This window comes from Lampetra planeri, chromosome 14, assembly GCF_965212315.1.
Source record: "Lampetra planeri chromosome 14, kcLamPlan1.2.h2, whole genome shotgun sequence".
Taxonomy (NCBI): Eukaryota; Metazoa; Chordata; class Hyperoartia; order Petromyzontiformes; family Petromyzontidae; genus Lampetra; species Lampetra planeri.
This window is the reverse complement of record NC_136120.1, coordinates 433,655-458,250: the sequence shown is the minus strand read 5'-3', so window position 1 is coordinate 458,250 and position 24,596 is coordinate 433,655. Positions and strand designations below refer to the sequence as shown.

The 24,596-nt window shown below is 51.2% G+C and overlaps 1 protein-coding gene across 2 annotated transcripts in view; it reads right to left on the bottom strand.

The window, feature by feature from the left end:
* The window catches only part of LOC144722272 (uncharacterized), a 123,370-nt gene that overhangs the window by 5,627 nt on the left and 93,147 nt on the right, over positions 1–24,596 (bottom strand). For both annotated transcript variants that reach the window (XM_078600367.1, XM_078600368.1), the window contains exons 45-58: positions 18,385–18,468; positions 14,697–14,804; positions 14,062–14,160; positions 13,064–13,189; positions 12,311–12,402; positions 11,450–11,576; positions 10,065–10,251; positions 8,196–8,353; positions 6,628–6,788; positions 5,482–5,620; positions 4,628–4,821; positions 3,644–3,806; positions 2,504–2,587; positions 2,146–2,247 (exon numbers count right to left, since the gene is read on the bottom strand). In XM_078600367.1, coding sequence (XP_078456493.1) covers positions 2,146–2,247; positions 2,504–2,587; positions 3,644–3,806; positions 4,628–4,821; positions 5,482–5,620; positions 6,628–6,788; positions 8,196–8,353; positions 10,065–10,251; positions 11,450–11,576; positions 12,311–12,402; positions 13,064–13,189; positions 14,062–14,160; positions 14,697–14,804; positions 18,385–18,468 — 1,824 coding nt within the window. The remainder of the gene's footprint in view (positions 1–2,145; positions 2,248–2,503; positions 2,588–3,643; positions 3,807–4,627; positions 4,822–5,481; positions 5,621–6,627; positions 6,789–8,195; positions 8,354–10,064; positions 10,252–11,449; positions 11,577–12,310; positions 12,403–13,063; positions 13,190–14,061; positions 14,161–14,696; positions 14,805–18,384; positions 18,469–24,596) is intronic.

Sequence of the window (24,596 nt, the reverse complement as noted above, 5' to 3'; positions counted from 1 at the left end):
AAATAAAATAACCATGTGTGATTTGTTAAATTAAACATAATAACCCTGTGCGCCCTGACTTTTGGGCCACTCTGTATATAGTTTCCATTTGAAGGTAGTTAATTTATTTTTGAGAAAAAAAACAACAGTGGGCTTTACCTGGTAAGATACAAATAGTTTAGTTTTCTCTGTTTATTTTTTTAAGTGACTTGTTTACCTTTCCTATACTTTTAACTCCTACCGTGTTTTTGTACTGTTTGTTGTTGTAACATTCTGACCCGCCCTCACTTGACGTCTGTGAAAAAGAGCTTTATAGCTCATCGGATTCCTCCAGTAAAAATAAAGATTCTGATTCTGTCTTGCACGAATATATTTTTAATAAAACAAGCCGAGCTAATACTCCAACATTGCATGGGAGATGTTTGACCACCCTTTACCGACTGTAACGAGAGCAACAGTTATCGCCACTGAGTTTTAATTTCAAAGCGGTGGAGACATGAAATAGCCAATGGAGAACCACTTGCATTTCAAACCGGGTACGCACGCTCGACAGCAAATGATTTACAACCGACCGTTAATGCATTGCGGACGGAAAAAAAATCATCGCACTTCACATTCTGTTCGTATATCATTTCATCATAACAAATAATACACATCATATATCACAAGTTCGATATGAGCACATCCCTTAGGAGCAGGTGCAGCTGTACTTATATCCGAAGTCGTGTGCTTATATCAGAAGTTGTCATTTGCTTCCCACACAACCAGTGTGTTTCTTATATCAGAGCTGTTCCTACATTAGGAGTGCTTATAAGCAGATTCTACTGTATATACCAGCAGGTAACAAAAACACGTGCTCTGATCTAGTACCATTTTAAAAGTGTGTGTTTTTGTGCAGTATATGGACGGAAAATATCAAATGAAATCTATGAACCTGTAATTCATGCAGTTCTATTCTTCTGTTGATTGATTACAAAAATGGAAATCATTACGTTTGATTTCAATAACAAAATGTCTAAGAAAGTTACCCCCTTTCACGAAAATTCACCTTTAGATTGTGCAAGCCGCAACGGAACCGAAAGCGGCCCTGCCCTGCGTCTGAAGAGCGAGCGCCTTGCCAAATCCTTCCTGGCAGCTTTAGCCAAATAAGGCGAAGGTGCAGCCCTGAAATGTCTTTGCTCACGCCACTGCTGGTGGAAAAGGCCTCGCACCGGAGCAGGGGTCTGCAACCTGCGACTCCGGAGCCCCTCACACGCGGCTCTATAAGGACCGCGTCTCGTGACGTTATTTATTAAGGACCACCGTCTCGTGCTCACACTCCACTGCGGCTCTTGAAATGTTGCGTTTTGTACAGACTTCGAAAAAAATGGCCCTCCTCGTTATTTTGGTTGCCGACCCCGTGCACTAGGGGGAGGACTAGAGGGTATTTGGCCTACTCTTCCATGCTGACCAGATGTGTTGGAAGTGGTGGGAGCACCTAAACTTTACCCCACCATACCACGACCTGCCATTCAACTTAACTGCGGTGTACTCATTTACACTGCTGGGCAGGCAGTCGCACGCATGCACGTATGCATGTTGAACTTCTTTCGCACCGTACGTAGCCAACTGTGCTAATCAGTCAACTGCTGGGACAACACGTGGAACGAAACTGGGGAACAGAACCTTGACCTCTGAAATTGCAAGGCCAATGCGCTGACCATTACTCCATGGCAGCTCCCCCACTCCATCTCCCCAGCGGACGAAGTCCTCTCGGACACGTCCCACTCCTTTGCTGCCACTCTTGACCATCGTCCATCATTGTTTTGATCAACGTGTCCTGCCCAAGCCCCACTCACTTTCCTCAATCGTTCGGATGATGACATTCACCTGGGACAAATTCTCCAATGCGTGCGTGTTTCTCTTTCTGTCCCTTGGTGTATATCCAAGCGTGTGTGTGTATGCTTTGTTGAACTTCTTTCGCACCGTACATAGCCAACCGTGCTAAGCCCATGTGCATCTCTCCGCGTTTCTCTGAACACGTTTCAGTGTTTGTTCACAACAGACACTTAGCTTTCAAATACAGCTGCACGGACGTGCGTCCACAATATAAATAGGTGCCTTCACTAACGCGGCATAATTCGCAGGGTGATTTGAATGTAGTTCAGTGTCGGAGGTATCACTCACGTCCTGTTTGAAGCTTTCCATGGATGCTGTTTGCTGAGGAGGGAGGTATGTATAGCTGGTCTCAATCTGGCTTCTGTACTTAAGCAGCAGTGAATCATAGTTCTGTGTTTTTACAAAAGGGACAAAAACACATCTTAAATTTCAAAACAACAAGACAATGTAAAACTATACAACAGACGTTTTCTTGCACATGCACATCGTTAGCAAACGTAACATTCAACCGCAACTGACGTAATACATAAATGATTGCATTTTAACCAGAGCTGAAATTCCATATTTAATGTTGTGTATTTTTAGCACAAAGGTGAGGTCACATTTATAAATAATTTCCACGTTTTTTTAATTATAAAGAATTTACCTTCATTGCCCCCGTCAACTCTTCTGAGTTCCTCTGGTAATCGCCGAGCTTCTGGGCGTTATTGGTTATTTCCATCCGGATTTTCTGTATCAATCACAATCACAAAAAAACAGTTTTCAATCGTCATGTGTGTATGCTTCGTAACGTATGTTTGTATGTATGTACGTTGATCTTCTTTCAGACCGCACTTAGCCACCCGTATTAATCGGAGGTGTTAGAACAAAAGCAATGTCAAGTTGTCACAGTACACAGACACAGATGCATTCCATTCACGTGGAAGGTGTGAGCAGTGTTTGGGTCACGCATTGGGGACATTCGGCCAATTCCTTATCAACGTGCGAACCATTGTGCGGCTGCGGATGAAGGCCTCCCCGTAGCATGTCGCTCATTCAGGGTGCGTGACCAAACTTCACAAGGAGGGGTCAGTGCCGGTTGGTGAAACAAGCACCCACGACCGGTTTGGGGTGCCACGGTGGCAAGATGTTCACTCCCTCGCCTGGTATGCAGGAGGACATGGGTTCGATCCCGATCCCGATCCTGAAGCCTATATTATTGGAGTTTGCGTGTCTCTCTCTCCCCGTGGTCGCGTGGATTTTTCTCCGGGTCCTCCGGTCTTTCCCTCCACATTTAGATTCAACGTGCGTTTAAGAGCATTTTCCTGCTATAAAATTCCAAGTGATAACCCACTTTGTTGAGCTACCAATTGTGGCCAGGTTGCTTCTGAAAATAACTATATAGCTCAGAGGGCCTTCTCCGGTAAAAAAAAATAGTTTAGTTTGTAGTTGAGTTCAGATATCACTCGCCACTGATATCTGCCGTGTTCAGGAATACAATTCAGGTTGCTCTTTTATAAGTCCAGTAAAGGCTAAAATCTGAGTAACGTGACTTTTTTGTATTGTTGGTCATTACTTCGTTCAACATTCTCCACTAATGGGTCACACCAGTTTGGGTCCTCAAGAAGCTCATCGACACATGGAGCAAAGCGCGTGTCGGACATCACGCCAGACAGCTCACGGTGCAATCCGCGAAAAAAAACACATTGGAGAGTTCTCCTGGACATCTGTGAAAAGAGCTTTATAGCTCATCAGATTCCTCCAGTGTAAATAAAAGAAATATTACTTTGATGTGGATTGCACCCACCTCCAGCTGGCTGAGCAGCAGAGCGATTTCCTCATTGCTCTCCCCCTTGGCCTCTTGCAGCTTCTGCAGTTGTGAGGTGGCCTGGTCGAACCAGCTCATGAAGAATGTGCGCAGGTCAAAGTACTGCTGCATCAGCTGCCGTAGATTCTCCAGTTGCTGGACCCTTCGTCGGCAACACAAATCGTCGGGAAAATACAGAAACATCAATGCGCATCGAATAGACTCAGCCGTATCGTGCCACTCATTGGTGTGGCAGAGGGGCAGTACAATGAACTGCATTGTTGAACTGTGCTATGACACGCCCTCGTCTATGCTGCTCACCTTCACCAAAGCGCATGTCCAGCCTGGTTGAAGTATGGCCAAATAATGCCCCCCACGATCTGATATCCGAGTTTATTCCCGTAAATTTCCCCTGTTATCCGTCCGTGGAAAAATGGATAATAGGATTAATTTTCAGCCACTTCTGGGCGACTGATCTTGTCTATGAGCAAGCGCTGATAATGAGATGAATTATAGCGCCTCCGGGAGACTGTTTCCATGGTGACTCATTTACAGATAAAGTGCGGATAACAGGAAGAATCGACACGCGGATGATAACACTTTACGTGGATCAATTCAGATAACAGGGACGCAGATAAGAGGAATGTTACTGAATATGGATAAACAGGGTGGGTTCCTACTTCGCAGGTTTTCACGGTTGTTTGTACAGCTCTCTGCGACATATTGCGTGCATGCACGTATGTTGAACTTCTTTTGCACCGTACGTAGCCAACCATGCTAATCGGGTCCGTACCGTACATAGATTGTTACACGTATGTCCGACGTTTCACTCCAGCGGTTCCAAACAAACTCCCGGCCACTTTGGGGGTAAAAACGTCAGACACCGCGCCGAACAACCACGCGGCAACGACCCGAAATCGCAATCGGGCGAGGGCGGCTTCGCGTGCGTCGACATTTTGGACCCGGGCGACACCAAAGTTTTACCGCATCTTGCTGTGACTGCCCACTCTGCCCCAGCGATCCAGCAGCTGCTGCACCCGCGCCTGGTGGGCGTCCAGGTTGGCGTCGCGCTCCCGGTGGGCGCTCGCCAGCCGATCGTTGGCGGCGCGCGTCGCCTGCAGCTGCTGTTCCAGCGCGGAAAACGCATGCTTCTTCTGCTGCAACTCGGCCTGCCAGCGCTGGTGGGTGAGGCAAGAGGAGAGCCATAAATGTATGCGACGTTACGCTCTTTGTCCGGCTATGGCTCAAGGTGGGGGGGGGGGGGGGCGGTTTAAATACAGCATAAAGCACAGAACCTGATAATTACCTAAATGTTCTTCTGCAGCAGGCTGATGCAATATACAGAAGTGTAAATTTCATCAATGCCTCCTATATTCCTGCATTGCCCTTGTAATTCTATTGCAATGGAATTACCCAGTTATTTTTTAAATATATGTCCTGAATTTTTTCCTACAAAAACACATTCAGGGAGTATGAAATAGGACGAACGAAAAATCTTAAATTTTGTACCTTTCTTTTTTCACATGACGTATTTTTCCCTACTCATAATCATAAATGCAGTTGGTGAGTGAGCAAGTGTGGGGTGTCAAACAAAGATGATCACTACATTGCGCGCAAGTGCGCTTATGCAGCCGTGTGGAGCTATGCACTTTTAAATCTAGATGGAAAACAAATTTATTTTGAACTGCATTTTGTATTTAGTTTGTTGTCCTTCCCACGCACGTCCGATTAGCACGGTTGGCTATGTGCGGTGCGAAATAAGTTCAACATACTTACAAAAACATAGACCGCTAGTGGCAGTTAGATTAGGATGAGTGCAGCTTTGCCCGGGATGTTACCTTGAGGTTGCTTATGAGGTTATCGATGCCCTTGATGTCCCCAGGCACAGAGGCTCCATCGCACAGCTTCGTCTCATACTCCCGCACAATGTCTTCGGCTTGCTTGGCACTCCTCACCAGCCCGTCCATGCTCTTCAGCCTAATCCACAGCAAGAGGCACAGGATCCACACCACAGGGTCAAAGCGACGTACAGAAAACCTCTGTTATCCGTCATCCGTGGGGAACGGAGGTTGCAGCTTAATCAGATGTGCCGGTTATCCGAGAGTCATATTTATGGTTCACCAATTTTTTTTCAAGTACATAAAACTTTACAAGAAGGAAACTAAGCCCACATTTTCACGATGATGGAAGAAATAATATACTCCTTTACAGAGGTGCCCACCGGTCAGTTGTAGAGCATTCTAAGAAGCCGTGGGGCTGTTTAGAGTACAGTATACAAAAGTACAGTACTGCATACAGTAGTACAGTGATGTACACAGTAGTACAGTGATGTATACAGTAGTACAGTATTGTTTGTACGGACTTCCCTGAGCGCCACCACTCGGCAGCATCCAGAAGCTCCTGTAAACAAAGATCTATGATAAGTGCACGGTAAGAAGGAAGATTTGTATTGCAATCTAGGACAGATACCGGTGAATAGAGCAATCGGGATGGTAAAGTGATGAACAAACAGAGCTCTTTGTTATAATATTATTTAGTAAAGGTGATGTTAACAAGTACAGCCCTGCCATCGTTTGCTGATGCCACTTCTGGCAGAGAGGCCTCGGCTCAAGGAAGCTCAAAGAAAACCCCTCTGGAGGGTACGGGAAATACTCTTCCACACCGGTCAGATGTCTTAAAATAGGTGGGAGTACCCACACTTTACCCAACCACACACGACCTGCCTATTGGTGATAACTTTGGTGCAGCGAGTCGGCAGCACGGACAGCCGTGGGAAGGAAATTACAGACATTTAGCACAACGGCAGAGAATAAGCGACTTCCCACTGAATAGATAGAGGTTGATCGGGGCATTCACCAGAAGGCCTTTGTTGAACGTGCACGCTTAATACAACACGACCTTCTGATTTGTATCGTTGCTTGCTTGTCCATGCGGCGGATATTCGCCTACCGTGCGTGCTGCGCATATGCAGGTGTGTATCATACTCATCCAATGCCATGGAGGAGTAGTTGTTGAGGAGTCCCATCCTCTGGTTGGCTCCCTGGAAGCCGGCTTGGAGGGTCGGTTGGGAGGCCACGATGCTGGCGCTCTGCTGGTTGATGCGGCCCAGGTCACCCTGCAGCTTCACCACCTCTCCGTGCAATTTCTGTGTGGACAACACATGTGGCCGAAGGGACATTGAGTGGGGCCTACTTATCATCAACAACAACACCCGCCAATCGCCACTAAGTGGCGGTGACGTCGCCACGGGGCCTGTGCCAGGACAAGTGCATTTTGAGGCCACGTGAAGTGTAGCAGTGACGGGACAGACCCAGGAGCCATGGGTTGACTGCCAGAGATGACTGGCAGTTGCACTACCTGTGCACCCTACTGTGCCAACCTGCTGTATTTTAGCTGCCCGGTGCTCCGCCCGTTGCTGTGCCCAGTAGCTTCCTTCACGAGCCTTCTCTATATCATCAAGCAGGGCCATACCTGCTTTCTTCTAGGTATCAATCAATGGATTTAACATTTGGTGTTATCCTTATGTGACCTGTGTCACACTGTGCGTTTACAAATCCAATTGTTTACAATTTGCATGTGTGCACGTGCACAAATTTGTCAATCCACTGATGGACAATGGCCTCACGAAGCACAGTGAGTCGTGGGGGATAAATAATTCGACAAGATTTCACTGCTCCGAGCGAGTAGGTGTTGGGTGTCGTGGTAATTGGTTCATGTCACGACTGCAGCCCACTGGAAATGCTACATTCTCTATAGTATGAACAAAAGTGTTTTTTTGTATCGACTCATGATATTGAATTTTGGCGATTTGTTGAATCGTGAGTGCAACGCAGCTCTGCGTGAGAATTCTGCTATCGGGCAAATTAACCCATTCCCATTCCGAGACATCTAAAGGTTGCAGGGTGTGGGGTCCCGGTCACTGCTGAATCGCGGAACGCTTAAGCGGTTCACGTTAATTATATTTAGAGAGGCATAGCGCCGTTGTTTGTACTCAATGCAGAGAACTGTAGTGACTTGACCGCACTCAATAATAGCTGGCGCCAAACTGTGCCACACGTCCTCCTGCATGGCTTTGTGGGAGCCTTTGTACCAAATATGTTATTTTATTTTAGTTTTTCTTCCGATTCCGTATATGTACGTCATCGGAATGTAATCAGAAGAAAAAACTATGACGTACGAGTACATCATTGGACGTGCATCATCCTACAAGTACGTCATCGGAATGGGAAAGGTTTAAGGATATACATTTCTAAGGGCTGAAAAGTTAGATGAGGATCTACCACGCATCGCCCGATTGATCGTCGCATCGCTCCAGCGTGAGAGATAACGGCAGCTTTGGGGAGACCTTCATCCAGCAGGCGGATGTTTCATTGCTGATGACGGCCACAGTCATAATCATCATGATGATGACGACAATTTATCTAATTCCAAATAGAAATTAATTCAGGCCTTCTTCTCTCACGTACAAAAATAAAGCTGTGACCATCGGAGGGACGGTCGACGGACACCGAGATTGTGCATCGTGCAGGGGAGGGGTTGGTGGAGGGGTGACCTGCTGCTGTCCAATGCGTTTGCTGTTGTCCTGCACGTGGTCACGCTCCAGCAGCGTGCGCAGAATGAGGGTGATCTCCCGCTCCAGATCTTCGACGCGCGGAGTGAACGTCTGCAGCTGGGAATGCAGTCCGGCCATCGCGTTCTCCTGCTGGCTCTCTGAAGTGCGGGGGTGGGTGGGTAGGTTGGGTGGGGATCGGGCAGCATAGAAAGAGATGCACGGAAAATGTTACGGAGTAGCACTGCATATTCTGGCTCGTGCCACTTCTGGCAGAAGGACCTCCACTAAGGGCGCTCTAGAGGGTAATGCTAGGAATGGAATATATATATAGGGTGGGAAGGGGGCGCTACTACAGTTAACAAACCATCTCAGCTGTAACAGCTATGAATCTCAAGGCTTTTATAAAAGTAACCTCATGAAACCCTCTGTTATCCAGAATGTTAATGTTTCTTGATCATTCGTTTGATATTTTGGAGCATTTTGCATGCACCGCTGATGCTTTCGCACCTCTGATTAGTGCGGTATGCACGGTGTGAAATAAGTTGAATATACGTACATACGCACGTACAGAGCCATAATATGACTGAAAATAAATATTATAGGATTTCACAACCCTCCCGCGTGGTCGCATGAACCGCACGGTCATCCCCACACACGCAACCACCCCAGCTACACATGCAATGTCTCGCTTCCATCTCTGTTCGCGGCGGAGAGCTCGTCATGTTTAACACCGTTGGCCCTCTCCGTGTCTATTCATCACAAAAACAATCCCACCCCCACCATCATCCCCCCCCGCTGCCCCCCGTCTCTCTGTCAGAGGCGCTCGTAATGCCGCCCGGCGTGACTCTTGGCGAATACATTTCCACACTCGGCGCGTCTCAACGGGGCGCGGAGAAGCTCCAACGTGAGAGAAGCCTTTGTTCTTCCATCCATCGATTTCCCATCACACCAAGCACCCATGCAGTCCAGTGGCAGCAGGGCTCACCTCTAACACTAAAAGTTCACCGGTTTAAGCAAGAATCCCTCCCTCCCTCCTTAGGTGCAAAAGTGCATTATTAAAAGGCTCACGGCCCTTCAGGAGATGATGGCGTCCAGCGCATGACGTTCTGAGTTCTTGCTCACGGGGACGCAAAGGGGCTACGTGACACCCTTCAAGATAAAGGGCGAATAAAGCGTCGGAATTCCACAAGCGGGGCGGAACGAACGCTCACCCTAGCCGAGCGAGTCGTGTACATTATCCCCATTCGGGTCAATCGCTCGGAGGCTAATATGGCTTTCTCGAGAAAAAAAATTCACCAGCGAGAACTCGGTCCGGGCCAGCGATTGGTCCGTCATCACAGTGACAAAATAGGAGATGTGAACGTTAACAGGCGAGTCGTCCCAAGATACTTGACACACGTCCCTAAGTCCACAACAGCAGCCGAGGAGTCGTGGTGGAACACTTGGCGGGCACAGTCGGCAGCCCAGACAGTGCCAACAATGAAAGCCAACAACCGACAGAAACGAAACTAAAAACTCAACTATTTTTTATTTTACTAGGTAAGGCCCACTGAGCTATATAGCTGTTTTTCAGAAGCGACCTGGGCCACAAATGATAACTCAACAAAGTGGCTTATCGTCACGTGGGAATTTATTGCAGCCAAATATTCTAAACGCATGCCGATTATAAATGTGGAGGGAAAAACCGAAGGACCCAGAGAAAAATCCACACGCCCATAGGGAGAACATGCAAACTCCAATTATACAGCAGGCGTCAGGGCCGTGATCAAACTCACGCCCTCCTGTGTACCAGACGAGGTAATTAACATCTCGCCCCCGTGGCGCCGAACACTCGCGAGCACACGGCGCTTCATGATACCCCCCCGGTACCTTTGGAGATTCTCTCCAGCAGCTCCTTGTAATACTTGCGGCAGGCCATGACGTCTCTCTCGCTCTGCGCGTGGTCGGCCGCGTTGATGGAAGACCCGGCCTGTGCCTTGAAGCGGGTCAGCTCCCTGTAATGAGTCTCCATGCGCTCCAGGCCACATTCCGTCTCCGTGCGTGGCGCCAATTTCACCTTACAGAGGGCACGCATCGCACACGCGTTGGCGAGGTCGGCCGTGAGCGAGTGGCAGAAGGATGACTGCCCAGTCAATAGAACCTGTCGGTGTGAAGATTCGTGGCCTACAGCTCTCCGATGTGTTTTCCACTTGGACCGCGTTGTTGTTCAGGCTTTCGCAATCAATATTATCCGTAATAGTTTTTTTTTAAGTTAGATTACGTATGTATAAATGTGTCGTTAAACCCGCCGCCACCCGACACAGCCAATTAGTAAGATTTGTCGCGTAAACAAAAGGTGCCAATTAATTACTGCTTCAGCACACCGGTGTGTTGGAGAGTAAACCCACAACTGATTGGCTGTGTCTTGTGGTGGCGGGTTTAACGGCACGTTGATATTTATGCGACCTAAACAAAAAAACACATTATTCTGGTTGTTCAGAATGCCTGACATTTGGCTCAAATTGCCGGGAGCTTCAGCTCGAGCTGACGAAAGTTTCAGCTCAGTTCCTAAAGGATTCACCCATCAAGTGAAGCGAAGCAACGGACATCGTGCCGAACAGCCTGGAAACACAACGGAGAGCTAAACAGCACTAAACAGCAAGCCCGCGAACACCTAGGCAGTGGCAATCTCTTTCTAATTCCACTGGGGTTCGCATAGCTGGAGGTCACTCATTCTCCTATGCTGGCCCCAAAGTCTAGAACTCCCCCCAGTCATGCATGCTGTCGACTCCCTTTCCCTCTTCAAGTCCTGTATTCTTTTGCCTATGAACGGCTACTATATATACATGAGAGTGCACAGTGAGCAAGACGTGTAATATTGGCATGAATCCATCAAGGAAAGCCTCGCTGAGATGGTCTTACACAGGTATGTTTGCCAAATTATGTTGTATGTATGTACGTTGAACTTCTTTCGCACCGTACATAGCCAACCAACCGTGCTAATCAGAGGTGCGAAGAACTGCCTTTAAGGATTGCCTTTAGGAAAGGCAAATAAATTAAATTGAGAGCTCTTATTCGGTCGTAATATTTGAGGTTCACATGGCCAAACTTCGGTACCTGTAGGATTTTTATGGTTAAGAATGTATGCACGAGGGCGTATGGAGCCAGATTAAGACTCCATTAGGCAAATTTTCCAAGTTTTACTTTTTTCACTTTTACATAAAGCAGTAGTTGCGAACGAGAGCATAGAAACAGAGCGTGACATTGAGCCTCACCGAATCCGCCGTCCAAGACTTGATGGTGTCCGTGTCTTGGCGCAGGCGCTGCCAGGCCGTCACGCTCTGCAGGTTGCCTTGCAGCGAGTTCCACAGTGTCCACACCTCCGCATAGAGCTGCTCCAGCCTGCGCGCACGGCCATGCAAAAACCGGGTGCCAGCAAACACGCACAAGCCAAAATGGGGGGGGGGGGGGGGCGGGGGGTTAAATGCAAAGCCCTTCCCCACGGCCTGTCACTCAGTCGTCGAAAGCCAACTTTTTAAAAACCGGCGCAAAGAAATCCCGTGGGGAGTTTACCGCTGGGTATTTACGTTTCGGTCAAATCACCCTGCAAGGCACCCGGTCTCGTCAGATCTCGTGAAGCTAAGCAGCGTTGAGCCGGGACAGTGTTCTGATGGGTGATCGCCGTTTACGACAGATTGCTATAGGCTGCTGCGGGATAATATGGTCGGTAGCAAAAGCCAGTGCAGCAAAGTTAATTGTTTATGTGTATGTATACGCTCCCATGCCTATGCTCAATGCTTCTGCCAACCCACACTCATCAGCGTGGTGAGGTATGGTCACATAACCCAGCAAGATCCGCATAATGTGTGTGGTCCATACATATTTATTTTTTATTTAGTGTGCATTGTGAAGAAAACATTTCGGTTTTAAACATAGACAATAATTGATTAACATCAGTATGCATGAATAACCGATTACTACAATGTTAACATGACGCTGATCAATGTTTGTTTGACGAATTACTCCCAGTGCCAATCAGGTACAAGGAACCATAACTTCACTGGAGGGTCTCCGTTCTAACACACATTTTCATTACAGCGCTTTGCAATGTAGAGGAGAGAAAGCAACATCCTTGCCTCTTAGCAGTTTCAGCATCAGATTGAGTTTTAGCCTTTCCAGACAGGTTGGAGACTTTCGCCTTGTACTCCGTAAACTTTGCCTTCTCCGACTGAGAAACAACAAGATTCAGAGTGAGGTTAATGCAGCACACAGGTAACAAGAATACAAGTTAAAGACTACACATCAAAGAACATTCAGCACTGGTGAGACACAAGTTACCAAAGTTGATGTTGCACGTAGTCTTGGCCATCATAGTTTGTTACTAACAGCACACAACCTGGAAGCCTATACGGCTTTGCATCTCTATCCGTGTGCATGTTAATGTGAGCGATGCATATTAGTGGTGGCTATGGATGTGGCCTGTAATCCAGGACCGTAGTAGCGAGGGTTGGAGGATCGTACTGTGTTATGCAACTCCCTACCGCTGGGAATCGAGGTGCAATACCCTGGCTCGCCAGGAGACGGCGGTACAGCAAAAAGGTGGATTCCACCTTTTCCGTCTGTATGGGATAGAGTATTCCCCCTTCGCACGTGTGGATTTTCTCTGGGTAATCTAGTTCCATCCCACATTAATTGACCAATAACACCTTAATACACGGAGGAGCGCAGAACTTGGGTAATTGTTGACACCAGCTCATCATGTGGCTGCCTTCCCCACTCGTCTGAGGTTCCTTGCTCCTCTTGGGGGTTCTCTCTCTGCGAGTTTGAACTGTGTGGAACGCTACAGGTTTAAATAATAATACTAATTGTTATCATTCATGCTAGGATACCTCAGCATCCTCAGTGATAGTCTCTACGCGAGAGAAACTGGTCGACTTGTCCACGGAATACTTCTCCTTGATGGACTCCTGCAGGATCTTCAAAGTAATCTCAAGCTTGCCAGCCTCCTTAGCGAACTGAAATGACAATGGAACACACCCCCAACCAGCATACTCGTACAGTGACCAACCGATTCACACGATATCCGGCATTTAAAGCACAGGCAAGAGGCCACTGAGCTAACACGTGTGTCTTTTTCAAGTCTACATTGGGGGAAAATACAGGCAAAGAAGGTGGCGCTTAGAAAATAAAACCCATAAAATAGATTCATCGTGTTTAGCACCAACAACATCCAACTTACTGAACGTGGAAAGCAGTGATATGTAGCTTAAAATACAGTACGGTTAGAATGGCAAACTTTAAAAGGTATCTGTTCAAAATTGTGGATCGTATTTAGAAACAAAGGTAATTAATGTAAAGCGTCTAACCCAACCCCCCCCCCCCCTATAGAGACACGGAGAGAGACAGTCGACCATAGGCAGAGAAGAAGAGGAGGATCTTGAGAATAATGGACTTGAGTAGCAGTTGAAGGGGAGGGGCGTGAGAATAATCTCATTTAAGGAAAAATACACTGAGAGACTCATACCCGTTAACCCCTTATCAGTGCCTACCTTATTACAGACCAATTTAGACCTCATTGATCACCGCGTGCCCTTATACATCTCAACGTTCATCCTATAAAGTCCCATCACAAGGGAGAAACACAAACAAAGAGACAAAACAATGTTTGCCCGTATTGAAACGGCTGTACACCGTATGGACTTGAAAACTCAATTTCCCCTGTACAAGAATACGGGGTAAACCGTGCGGGTTGACGGGCATTGAGGATCGAATTTCCCCTCTAGAGCTCCGTGGTTTGTGAGATCGCGTCGCTCAAGAGGCAGCGGCGCGCCCGCGTACGGAACGGCGGCACGGCTGTGGCACAGCCACCGCCGCTCGCCACGCTCACCTCGTCGTCCTTCTGGCGGCTCATGTTGGTGGTGATGAAGCGCAGGAAGTGACGCATCATGGTGAGCAGCGTGGAGTAGCGCGTGCGCAGATCCACGTACTACGCGCCCAATGGGGTTGACAACGTCGACGGGGGGGAGTGGGGGGGGTGTGGGGGGTGGGGAGGGTCACGTGATAAGCCACTTCGTTAAGCTATCGTTTGTGGCCAGGCTGCTTCTGATAAGGAACTAATAGCTCAGTGGGCCTTACTTGGTGATTACAACCAGCTTCATCAGGCGATTTTCCATAATTGTGCAAAAGTCTTCCTGTTTCGGTCTTATAAATACAAACGTCATACTCAAATTGTAAATGTTGTGGATTTACTCTCCAACACACCGGTGTGCTGAAATAGTAATTGGCATGTATTGTTTACTTGACAAACCTTACTAATTGGCTGTTTCGGGTGGTGGCGAATTTAACGACATAATTATTGTTACGCGATCTAACCCTTGAAAAAACCTTCATTATGTCTATACTCAGGTTGCCACCTCTGAGGTATTTAATGAGAAAAAACGGGGATCTTCATGGGAAGATAAACATGTCACAGCTCCAGAGGAGGGGTAAAACTCTTCATGTAAATGCACGGGACCAGCTCACCTCGTTGGTGACGATGTCCGACGCAGAGTGGTGAATGCCCTTTCTCTGCGGAAGCCTGTGGTACTTCTCCACCTGACCTCGGAAAGTCATGAGCAGCACCTCGTAGTCCTGCAGAGAAACGAATGTGTTCGCGCCGCTCGGTCATGATACGTTGAGGGACGTTATTTTGAACATGTGCGCGTACGGCTGTTTCATCAATCTACTGCTGGATGAGGGACTCCGTGACGTTGTGCGGGTCATAGGGGTAACTTGAGTTCATCACACTGGTCGGTGTGAGTTAGTGAAGGCTGAGGGCACAGACATGTGAGCATAAAAATTGCGGGACCATGAATCTTGCTGTGCCCCCTCTGTTGATGACAATGGAGCCTGCCTAGCTGCAGCCTATAACACCTGTGTTAATAATACTACTGTACTTTCATTTAATATAGCGCCATTCGTGCTAAAAGTTTATTTGAACAGTGAAAGACAGATTGACAACAACAAAATCCAGAAAAACACATGTCAAAAATGTTATATATTGCTTTGCATTTTAATGAGGGAAATAAATATTTGAACCCCTCTCAATCAGAAAGATTTCTGGCTCCCAGGTGTCTTTTATACAGGTAACGAGCTGAGATGAGGAGCACACTATTAAAGGAAGTTCTCCTAATCTCAGTTTGTTACCTGTATAAAAGACACCTGTTCATAGAAGAAATCAATCAGATTCCAAACTCTCCACCATGGCCAAGACCAAAGAGCTCTCCAAGGATGTCAGGGACAAGATTGTAGACCTACACAAGGCTGGAATGGGCTACAAGACCATCGCTAAGCAGCTTGGTGAGAAGGTGACAACAGTTGGTGCGATTATTCGCAAATGGAAGAAACACAAAAGAACTGTCAATCTCCCTTGGCCTGGGGCTCCATGCAAGATCTCACCTCGTGGAGTTGCAATGATCATGAGAACGGTGAGGAATCAGCCCAGAACTACACGGGAGGATCTTGTCAATGATCTCAAGACAGCTGGGACCATAGTCACCAAGAAAACAGTTGGTAACACACTACGCCGTGAAGGACTGAAATCCTGCAGCGCCCGCAAGGTCCCCCTGCTCAAGAAAGCACATATACATGCCCGTCTGAAGTTTGCCAATGACCATCTGAATGATTCAGAGGACAACTGGGTGAACGTGTTGTGGTCAGATGAGACCAAAATGGAGCTCTTTGGCATCAACTCAACTCGCCGTGTTTGGAGGAGAAGGAATGCTGCCTATGACCCCAAGAACACCATCCCCACCGTAAAACATGGAGGTGGAAACATTATGCTTTGAGGGTGTTTATATGCTAAGGGGACAGGACAACTTCACCGCATCAAAGGGACAATGGACGGGGCCATGTACCGTCAAATCTTCGGTGAGAACCTCCTTCCCTCAGCCAGGGCATTGAAAATGGGTCGTGGAAGGGTATTCCAGCATGACAATGACTCAAAACACACAGCCAAGGCAACACAGGAGTGGCTCAAGTAGAAGCACATTAAGGTCCTGGAGTGGCCTAGCCATTCTCCAGACCTTAATCCCATAGCAAATCTGTGGATGGAGCTGAAGGTTCGAGTTGCCAAACGTCAGCCTCGAAACCTTAATGACTTGGAGAAAATCTGCAAAAAAGAGTGGGACAAAATCCCTCCTGAGATGTGTGCAAACCTGGTGGCCAACTACAAGAAACGTCTGACCTCTGTGATTGCCAACAAGGGTTTTGCCACCAAGAACTAAGTCATGTTTTGCAGAGGGGTCAAATACTTATCTCCCTCATTCAAATGCAAATCAATTTATAACATTTTTGACATGCGTTTTTCTGGATTTTGTTGTTGTTATTCTGTCTCTCACTGTTCAAATAAACCTACCATTAAAATTATAGACTGATAATTTCTTTGTCAGTGGGCAAACGTACAAAATCAGCAGGGGATCAAATACTTTTTTCCCTCACTACATATAAGGGACCAAATCCCATATACAGCCACTACAAGCAAAATCTAAAATGAATAAACAAATGAAGAATTGGCACCAAAACAAAAAAGTGCATTCTTTACACAGACAAATTCACAGCTGAACTACATTTTGCATTAAATACTTTAAATTGTGTTTCGAGTTTTGACGGCAAGTCCGACTTTTTTAGGGTTATGAATGTAAACGCTGTTGAACTATGCCTTGTACTTGCATTTTAAAATGAATACAACCTGTATTTTAGTCAAATCTAAAGGACTCTTTAAAAGTGTATTTCTTTTCAATGCTTAACATTCTCATATCATACAGGATTATGTATTATTGATCCTTTATCACGTTTGATATATCGCTATGTGGTCCTCTCTTGAAAATTATGTGGCTACTCTCAATGGGCTCTCGTATGGTTATAAATCATTTATACGAATAAAATGAATCACACATTATGGACTGAATATTTGTACAGCTCAGTGTAAGTCATACATTCAAATTGCCCAGTAACATGTGCTTCTGCTAAATTGAATGTCAGTCCACACTTCATACTGTCTGTGTGTATTACCTGAATAAAAAAAAACTAAATCGCATTGCGTATTAATAAACAGGTCATTAAAATTGTGAATTGTAAAATTGCACACGTCATAAAGTGAGCAACATTTCCAATTGCAAAGTTGTTTAATGATCTATTCCAGCAATTACGGAACTTTTGCACGTTAACTCTGCATGAATATTTCACGATGTAATTTCATTTCAGTTCCTCTCCACGTGTGTCCTGGGGGAAACGTTAGTCAACAAAGGCAGCCGGACATCACATATTTTTATTCTAAAGTTAGATTTAGGATTCTTTTTTTCTTCCCCAGACTAAACAAATAATCTCTCGCACTGCGACAAAAGCAGAATGACCCAAGTGTGAGATGTGTAAATGTTTAGATAAAACAAAACAATTGTCTTAATCGTTCAACTTAATTGCTTTACATTGGTATGCATGACAATGACCCACGCCTCATTAGGTATGTAAAGGAAGTGCTGAGTCCCAGTGCTGTAAATGGTGCAGCCCTGCAATTGCTTGCTTACGCCACTGCTGGCAAAAGGGCCTCTGCCAGATAGAGCTCGAGAGAGTTCCCACAGAGATATTGTTTAGCCGGCTCTTCCACACCGGCCAGACGTATTGGAAAAAGAGGTGGCAGCACTCACACTTTAGCCCCGCCGTACACGACATGCCGGTCGCCACAGTGTGGCGCAACACTAGCGAGATGTTAACTACTTCATCTGGTATACAGGAGGTCATCGGTTCTATCCCGACCCTGGCGCTTGTATATTTGGAGTTTGCATGTTCTCTCTGTGGTCGCGTGGATTTGTATCTGAGCCCTCTGGTTTCCCCTCCATATTTAGAAATATGCACTATTTGCCTGCTACCAATTCCAAGTCGTAAGCCACCTCGTTGAAATATCATTTGTAGCCAGGTCGCTTCTGAAAAAATAACTAATAGCTCAGTGGGCCTTACCTGATGAAATAAAAAAAATTGGTTGTAATAAGTTTTAACAGTGTGGTATACTTCTGGGTGGACAGAGGTGGAGGGTATTTAAGAAACGTACACCACTGTTTGAACAGACGCACCAGGAGATGGGAACCGGTTGACCTCGGCCTCGCAAGTCGAGGGTGCTGACCATTACTCCAAGGACGGCATCCGTCCCCAGTGCTGCACTTGTTAATGTGTTTACCTTTACTCCGGATGCGAACTCTTCCGAGTACCTCTGGCACTCGTTGACTTTGCAGTCGTTCAGCTCAACCTCCTCCGCAAGTTTCTGCCGACATAAATGGAATAAGACAGGGAGAAAAATGGCATCATATTCCCGTTAAAATACAGATATGTTAAGGGCAGGAATCCGAGAATGATTCTGAGAGAGCGAGCGCTGCTTGGTGCACGTGATTCGCTGCAGTGAGGTTTGCTATACTGTGACCCGTGACGGAAGATCATGAGGTGGTTTCCACCACCAACAAGGAAAGTTGACCGCAAAAGGCATTGTGGAGAGGGGGGTGGTGTGGGGGGTAAGAAAGTGGGGAGGGGGTGGTGTGGGGGGATGAATTTGGGGAGAGGGTGGTGTGGGGGGATGAATGTGGGGAGAGGGGTAGTGTGGGGGGTACGAATGTGGGGAGGAGGTGGTGTGGAGGGTAAGAAAGTGGGGAGGGGGGTGGTGTGGGGGGATGAATGTGGGGAGAGGGTGGTGTGGGGGGGTATGAATTTGGGGAGGGGGGGTGGTGTGGGGGGGGTACGAATGTGGGGAGGGGGTGGTGTGGGGGGTAAGAATGTGGGGAGGGGGTGGGGGGTAAGAATGTGGGGAGGGGGTGGTGTGGGGGGTAAGAATGTGGGGAGGGGGTGGTGTGGGGGTTACGAATGTGGGGAGGGGGTGGTGTGGGGGGTAAGAATGTGGGGAGGGGGTGGTGTGGGGGGGTAAGAATGTGGGGAGGGGGTGGTGTGGGGGGTAAGAATGTGGGGAGGGGGTGGTGTGGGGGGTAAGAAAGTGGAAAGGGGGTGGTGTGGGGGGTACGAATGTGGGGAGGGGGTGGTGTGGGGGATAAGAAAGTGGGGAGGGGGTGGTGTGGGGGGTAAGAAAGTGGGGAGGGGGGTGGTGTGGGGGGTAATAAAGTGGGGAGAGGGTGGTGTGGGGGGATGAATTTGGGGAGAGGGTGGTGTGGGGGGATGAATGTGGGGAGGGGGTGGTGTGCAGGGTACGAATGTGGGGAGGGGGTGGTGTGGGGGGTAAGAATGTGGGGAGGGGGTGGTGTGGGGGGTAAGAATGTGGGGAGAGGGTGGTGTGGTGGGATGAATGTGGGGAGGGGGTGGTGTGGAGGGTACGAATGTGGGGAGGGGGTGGTGTGGGGGGTAATAAAGTGGGGAGAGGGTGGTGTGGGGGGATGAATGTGGGGAGGGGGTGGTGTGGAGGGTACGAATGTGGGGAGGGGGTGGTGTGGGGGGTAAGAAAGTGGGGAGGGGGTGGTGTGGGGGGTACGAAAGTGGGGAGGGGGTGGTGTGGGGGGTAAGAATGTGGGGAGGGGGTGGTGTGGGGGGTAAGAATGTGGGGAGGGGGTGGTGTGGAGGGTACGAATGTAGGGAGGGGGTGGTGTGGAGGGTACGAATGTGGGGAGGGGGGTGGTGTGGGGGGTAAGAAAGTGGGGAGGGGGTGGTGTGGAGGGTACGAATGTGGGGAGGGGGTGGTGTGGGGGGTAAGAATGTGGGGAGGGGGGTGGTGTGGGGGGTACGAATGTGGGGAGGGGGTGGTGTGCAGGGTACGAATGTGGGGAGGGGGTGGTGTGGGGTGTAAGAATGTGGGGAGGGGGGTGGTGTGGGGGTAAGAATGTGGGGAGAGGGTGGTGTGGGGGGATGAATGTGGGGAGGGGGTGGTGTGCAGGGTACGAATGTGGGGAGGGGGTGGTGTGGGGGGTAAGAATGTAGGGAGGGGGTGGTGTGCAGGGTACGAATGTGGGGAGGGGGTGGTGTGGGGGGGTAAGAATGTGGGGAGGGGGTGGTGTGTAGGGTACGAATGTGGGGAGGGGGTGGTGTGGGGGGGTAAGAATGTGGGGAGGGGGGTGGTGTGTAGGGTACGAAAGTGAAGAGGGGGGTGGTGTGCAGGGTACGAATGTGGGGAGGGGGTGGTGTGGAGGGTACGAATGTGGGGAGGGGGTGGTGTGGGGGGTACGAATGTGGGGAGGGGGGTGGTGTGGAGGGTACGAATGTGGGGAGGGGGTGGTGTGGAGGGTACGAATGTGGGGAGGGGGTGGTGTGGGGGGTAATAATGTGGGGAGGGGGTGGTGTGGGAGGTACGAATGTGGGGAGGGGGGTGGTGTGGAGGGTACGAATGTGGGGAGGGGGTGGTGTGGGGGGTAAGAATGTGGGGAGGGGGTGGTGTGGGGGGTACGAATGTGGGGAGGGGGTGGTGTGGGGGGTACGAATGTGGGGAGGGGGTGGTGTGCAGGGTACGAATGTGGGGAGGGGGGGTGGTGTGGGGGGTACGAATGTGGGGAGGGGGTGGTGTGGGGGGTACGAATGTGGGGAGGGGGGTGGTGTGCAGGGTACGAATGTGGGGAGGGGGTGGTGTGGGGGGTAAGAATGTGGGGAGAGGGTGGTGTGGGGGGATGAATGTGGGGAGGGGGGTGTTGTGCTGGGTACGAATGTGGGGAGGGGGTGGTGTGGAGGGTACGAATGTGGGGAGGGGGTGGTGTGGGGGGTACGAATGTGGGGAGGGGGTGGTGTGGAGGGTACGAATGTGGGGAGGGGGTGGTGTGGAGGGTACGAATGTGGGGAGGGGGTGGTGTGGGGGGTAATAATGTGGGGAGGGGGTGGTGTGGGAGGTACGAATGTGGGGAGGGGGTGGTGTGGAGGGTAGGAATGTGGGGAGGGGGTGGTGTGGGGGGGTAAGAATGTGGGGAGGGGGTGGTGTGGGGGGTACGAATGTGGGGAGGGGGTGGTGTGGGGGGTACGAATGTGGGGAGGGGGTGGTGTGCAGGGTACGAATGTGGGGGAGGGGGTGGTGTGGGGGGTAAGAATGTGGGGAGAGGGTGGTGTGGGGGGATGAATGTGGGGAGGGGGTGTTGTGCTGGGTACGAATGTGGGGAGGGGGTGGTGTGGGGGGGTAAGAATGTGGGGAGGGGGGTGGTGTGGGGGGTAAGAATGTGGGGAGAGGGTGGTGTGGGGGGATGAATGTGGGGAGGGGGGTGGTGTGGGGGGTAAGAATGTGGGGAGGGGGTGGTGTGGGGGGTACGAATGTGGGGAGGGGGTGGTGTGGGGGGTAAGAAAGTGGGGAGGGGGGTGGTGTGGAGGGTACGAATGTGGGGAGGGGGTGGTGTGGGGGGTAAGAATGTGGGGAGGGGGTGGTGTGGGGGGTACGAATGTGGGGAGGGGGTGGTGTGCAGGGTACGAATGTGGGGAGGGGGTGGTGTGGGGGGTAAGAATGTGGGGAGGGGGTGGTGTGCAGGGTACGAATGTGGGGAGGGGGTGGTGTGGGGGGTAAGAAAGTGGGGAAGGGGTGGTGTGGGGGGTAAGAATGTGGGGAGAGGGTGGTGTGGGGGGATGAATGTGGGGAGGGGGTGGTGTGGAGGGTACGAATGTGGGGAGGGGGGTGATGAGGGGGGTAAGAAAGTGGGGAGGGGGTGGTGTGGGGGGTACGAAAGTGGGGAGGGGGGTGGTGTGGGGGTTAAGAATGTGGGGAGGGGGTGGTGTGGGGGGTAAGAATGTGGGGAGGGGGTGGTGTGGAGGGTACGAATGTGGGGAGGGGGTGGTGTGGAGGGTACGAATGTGGGGAGGGGGTGGTGTGGGGGGTAAGAAAGTGGGGAGGGGGTGGTGTGGAGGGTACGAATGTGGGGAGGGGGTGGTGTGGGGGGGTAAGAATGTGGGGAGGGGGTGGTGTGGGGGGTACGAATGTGGGGAGGGGGTGGTGTGCAGGGTACGAATGTGGGGAGGGGGTGGTGTGGGGTGTAAGAATGTGGGGAGGGGGTGGTGTGTGGGGGGTAAGAATGTGGGGAGAGGGTGGTGTGGGGGGATGAATGTGGGGAGGGGGTGGTGTGCAGGGTACGAATGTGGGGAGGGGGTGGTGTGGGGGGTAAGAATGTGGGGAGGGGGTGGTGTGCAGGGTACGAATGTGGGGAGGGGGTGGTGTGGGGTGTAAGAATGTGGGGAGGGGGTGGTGTGCAGGGTACGAATGTGGGGAGGGGGGTGGTGTGGGGGGTAAGAATGTGGGGAGGGGGATGGTGTGGAGGGTACGAATGTGGGGAGGGGGTGGTGTGGGGGGTACGAATGTGGGGAGGGGGGTGGTGTGGAGGGTACGAATGTGGGGAGGGGGGTGGTGTGGAGGGTACGAATGTGGGGAGGGGGTGGTGTGGGGGGTAAGAATGTGGGGAGGGGGTGGTGTGGGAGGTACGAATGTGGGGAGGGGGTGGTGTGCAGGGTACGAATGTGGGGAGGGGGTGGTGTGGGGGGTAAGAATGTGGGGAGGGGGGTGGTGTGGGGGGTACGAATGTGGGGAGGGGGTGGTGTGGGGGGTACGAATGTGGGGAGGGGGTGGTGTGCAGGGTACGAATGTGGGGAGGGGGTGGTGTGGGGGGTAAGAATGTAGGGAGAGGGTGGTGTGGGGGGATGAATGTGGGGAGGGGGTGGTGTGCAGGGTACGAATGTGGGGAGGGGGGTGGTGTGGGGGGGTAAGAATGTGGGGAGGGGGTGGTGTGGGGGGTAAGAATGTGGGGAGAGGGTGGTGTGGGGGGATGAATGTGGGGAGGGGGGTGGTGTGGAGGGTACGAATGTGGGGAGGGGGGTGGTGTGGGGGGTAAGAAAGTGGGGAGGGGGTGGTGTGGGGGGTACGAAAGTGGGGAGGGGGTGGTGTGGGAGGTAAGAATGTGGGGAGGGGGGTGGTGTGGGGGGTAAGAATGTGGGGAGAGGGTGGTGTGGGGGGATGAATGTGGGGAGGGGGGTGGTGTGGAGGGTACGAATGTGGGGAGGGGGTGGTGTGGGGGGTACGAAAGTGGGGAGGGGGTGGTGTGGGGGGTAAGAATGTGGGGAGGGGGTGGTGTGGAGGGTACGAATGTGGGGAGGGGGTGGTGTGGGGGGTAAGAATGTGGGGGAGGGGGTGGTGTGGGGGGTACGAATGTGGGGAGGGGGGTGGTGTGGGGGGTAAGAAAGTGGGGAGGGGGTGGTTGGTGTGGAGGGTACGAATGTGGGGAGGGGGGTGGTGTGGGGGGTAAGAATGTGGGGAGGGGGTGGTGTGGGGGGTACGAATGTGGGGAGGGGGGTGGTGTGCAGGGTACGAATGTGGGGAGGGGGTGGTGTGGGGGGTAAGAATGTGGGGAGAGGGTGGTGTGGGGGGATAAATGTGGGAGGGGGGGGGGGGGGGGAGGGGGGAGGGGTGGTGGGGGGGAGGGGGAGGGGGTGGTGTGGGGGGTACGATGTGGGGAGGGGGGTGGGGGGAGGGGGGGAGGGGGGAGAAGTGGGGAGGGGGGTGGGTGTGGGGGGTACGAAGTGGGGAGGGGGGTGGTGTGGGGAGGGTAGGATGTGGGGGGGAGGGGGTGGTGGTGGGGGGGTAAGAATGTGGGGAGGGGGGGTGGGTGTGGGGGGTAGAATGTGGGGAGGGGGGTGGTGTGGAGGGTACGAAAGTGGGGAGGGGGGTGGTGTGGGGGGTAAGAATGTGGGGAGGGGGTGGTGTGGGGGGTAGAATGTGGGGAGGGGGGTGGTGTGGGGGGTAAGAATGTGGGGAGGGGGTGGTGTGGGGGTAAGAATGTGGGGAGGGGGTGGTGTGCGGGGGTACGAATGTGGGGAGGGGGGTGGTGTGGGGGGGAAGAAGTGGGGGAGGGGGTGGTGTGCAGGGTAGAATGTGGGGAGGGGGGGGTGTGGGGGGGGTAAGAATGTGGGGAGGGGGTGGTGTGCAGGGTACGAATGTGGGGAGGGGGTGGTGTGGGGGGGTACGAAGTGGGGGAGGGGGTGGTGTGGCAGGGTACGAATGTGGGGAGGGGGTGGTGTGGGGGGGTAGATGTGGGGGGGGGTGGTGTGGGGGGTAGATGTGGGGAGGGGGTGGTGTGAGGGTACGAATGTGGGGAGGGGGGTGGTGTGGGGGGTACGAATGTGGGGAGGGGGTGGTGTGGAGGGTACGAATGTGGGGAGGGGGTGGTGTGGGGGGTAGAATGTGGGGAGGGGGTGGTGTGGGGGGTACGAATGTGGGGAGGGGGTGGTGTGGGGGTACGAATGTGGGGAGGGGGGTGGTGTGGGGGGTACGAATGTGGGGAGGGGGTGGTGTGGGGGTCGAGAGTGGGGAGGGGGGGTGGTGTGGGGGGTAAGAATGTGGGAGGGGGTGGTGTGGGGGGTACGAATGTGGGGAGGGGGTGGTGTGGGGGGTACGAATGTGGGGAGGGGGTGGTGTGGGGGGTAAGAATGTGGGGACGGGGGTGGTGT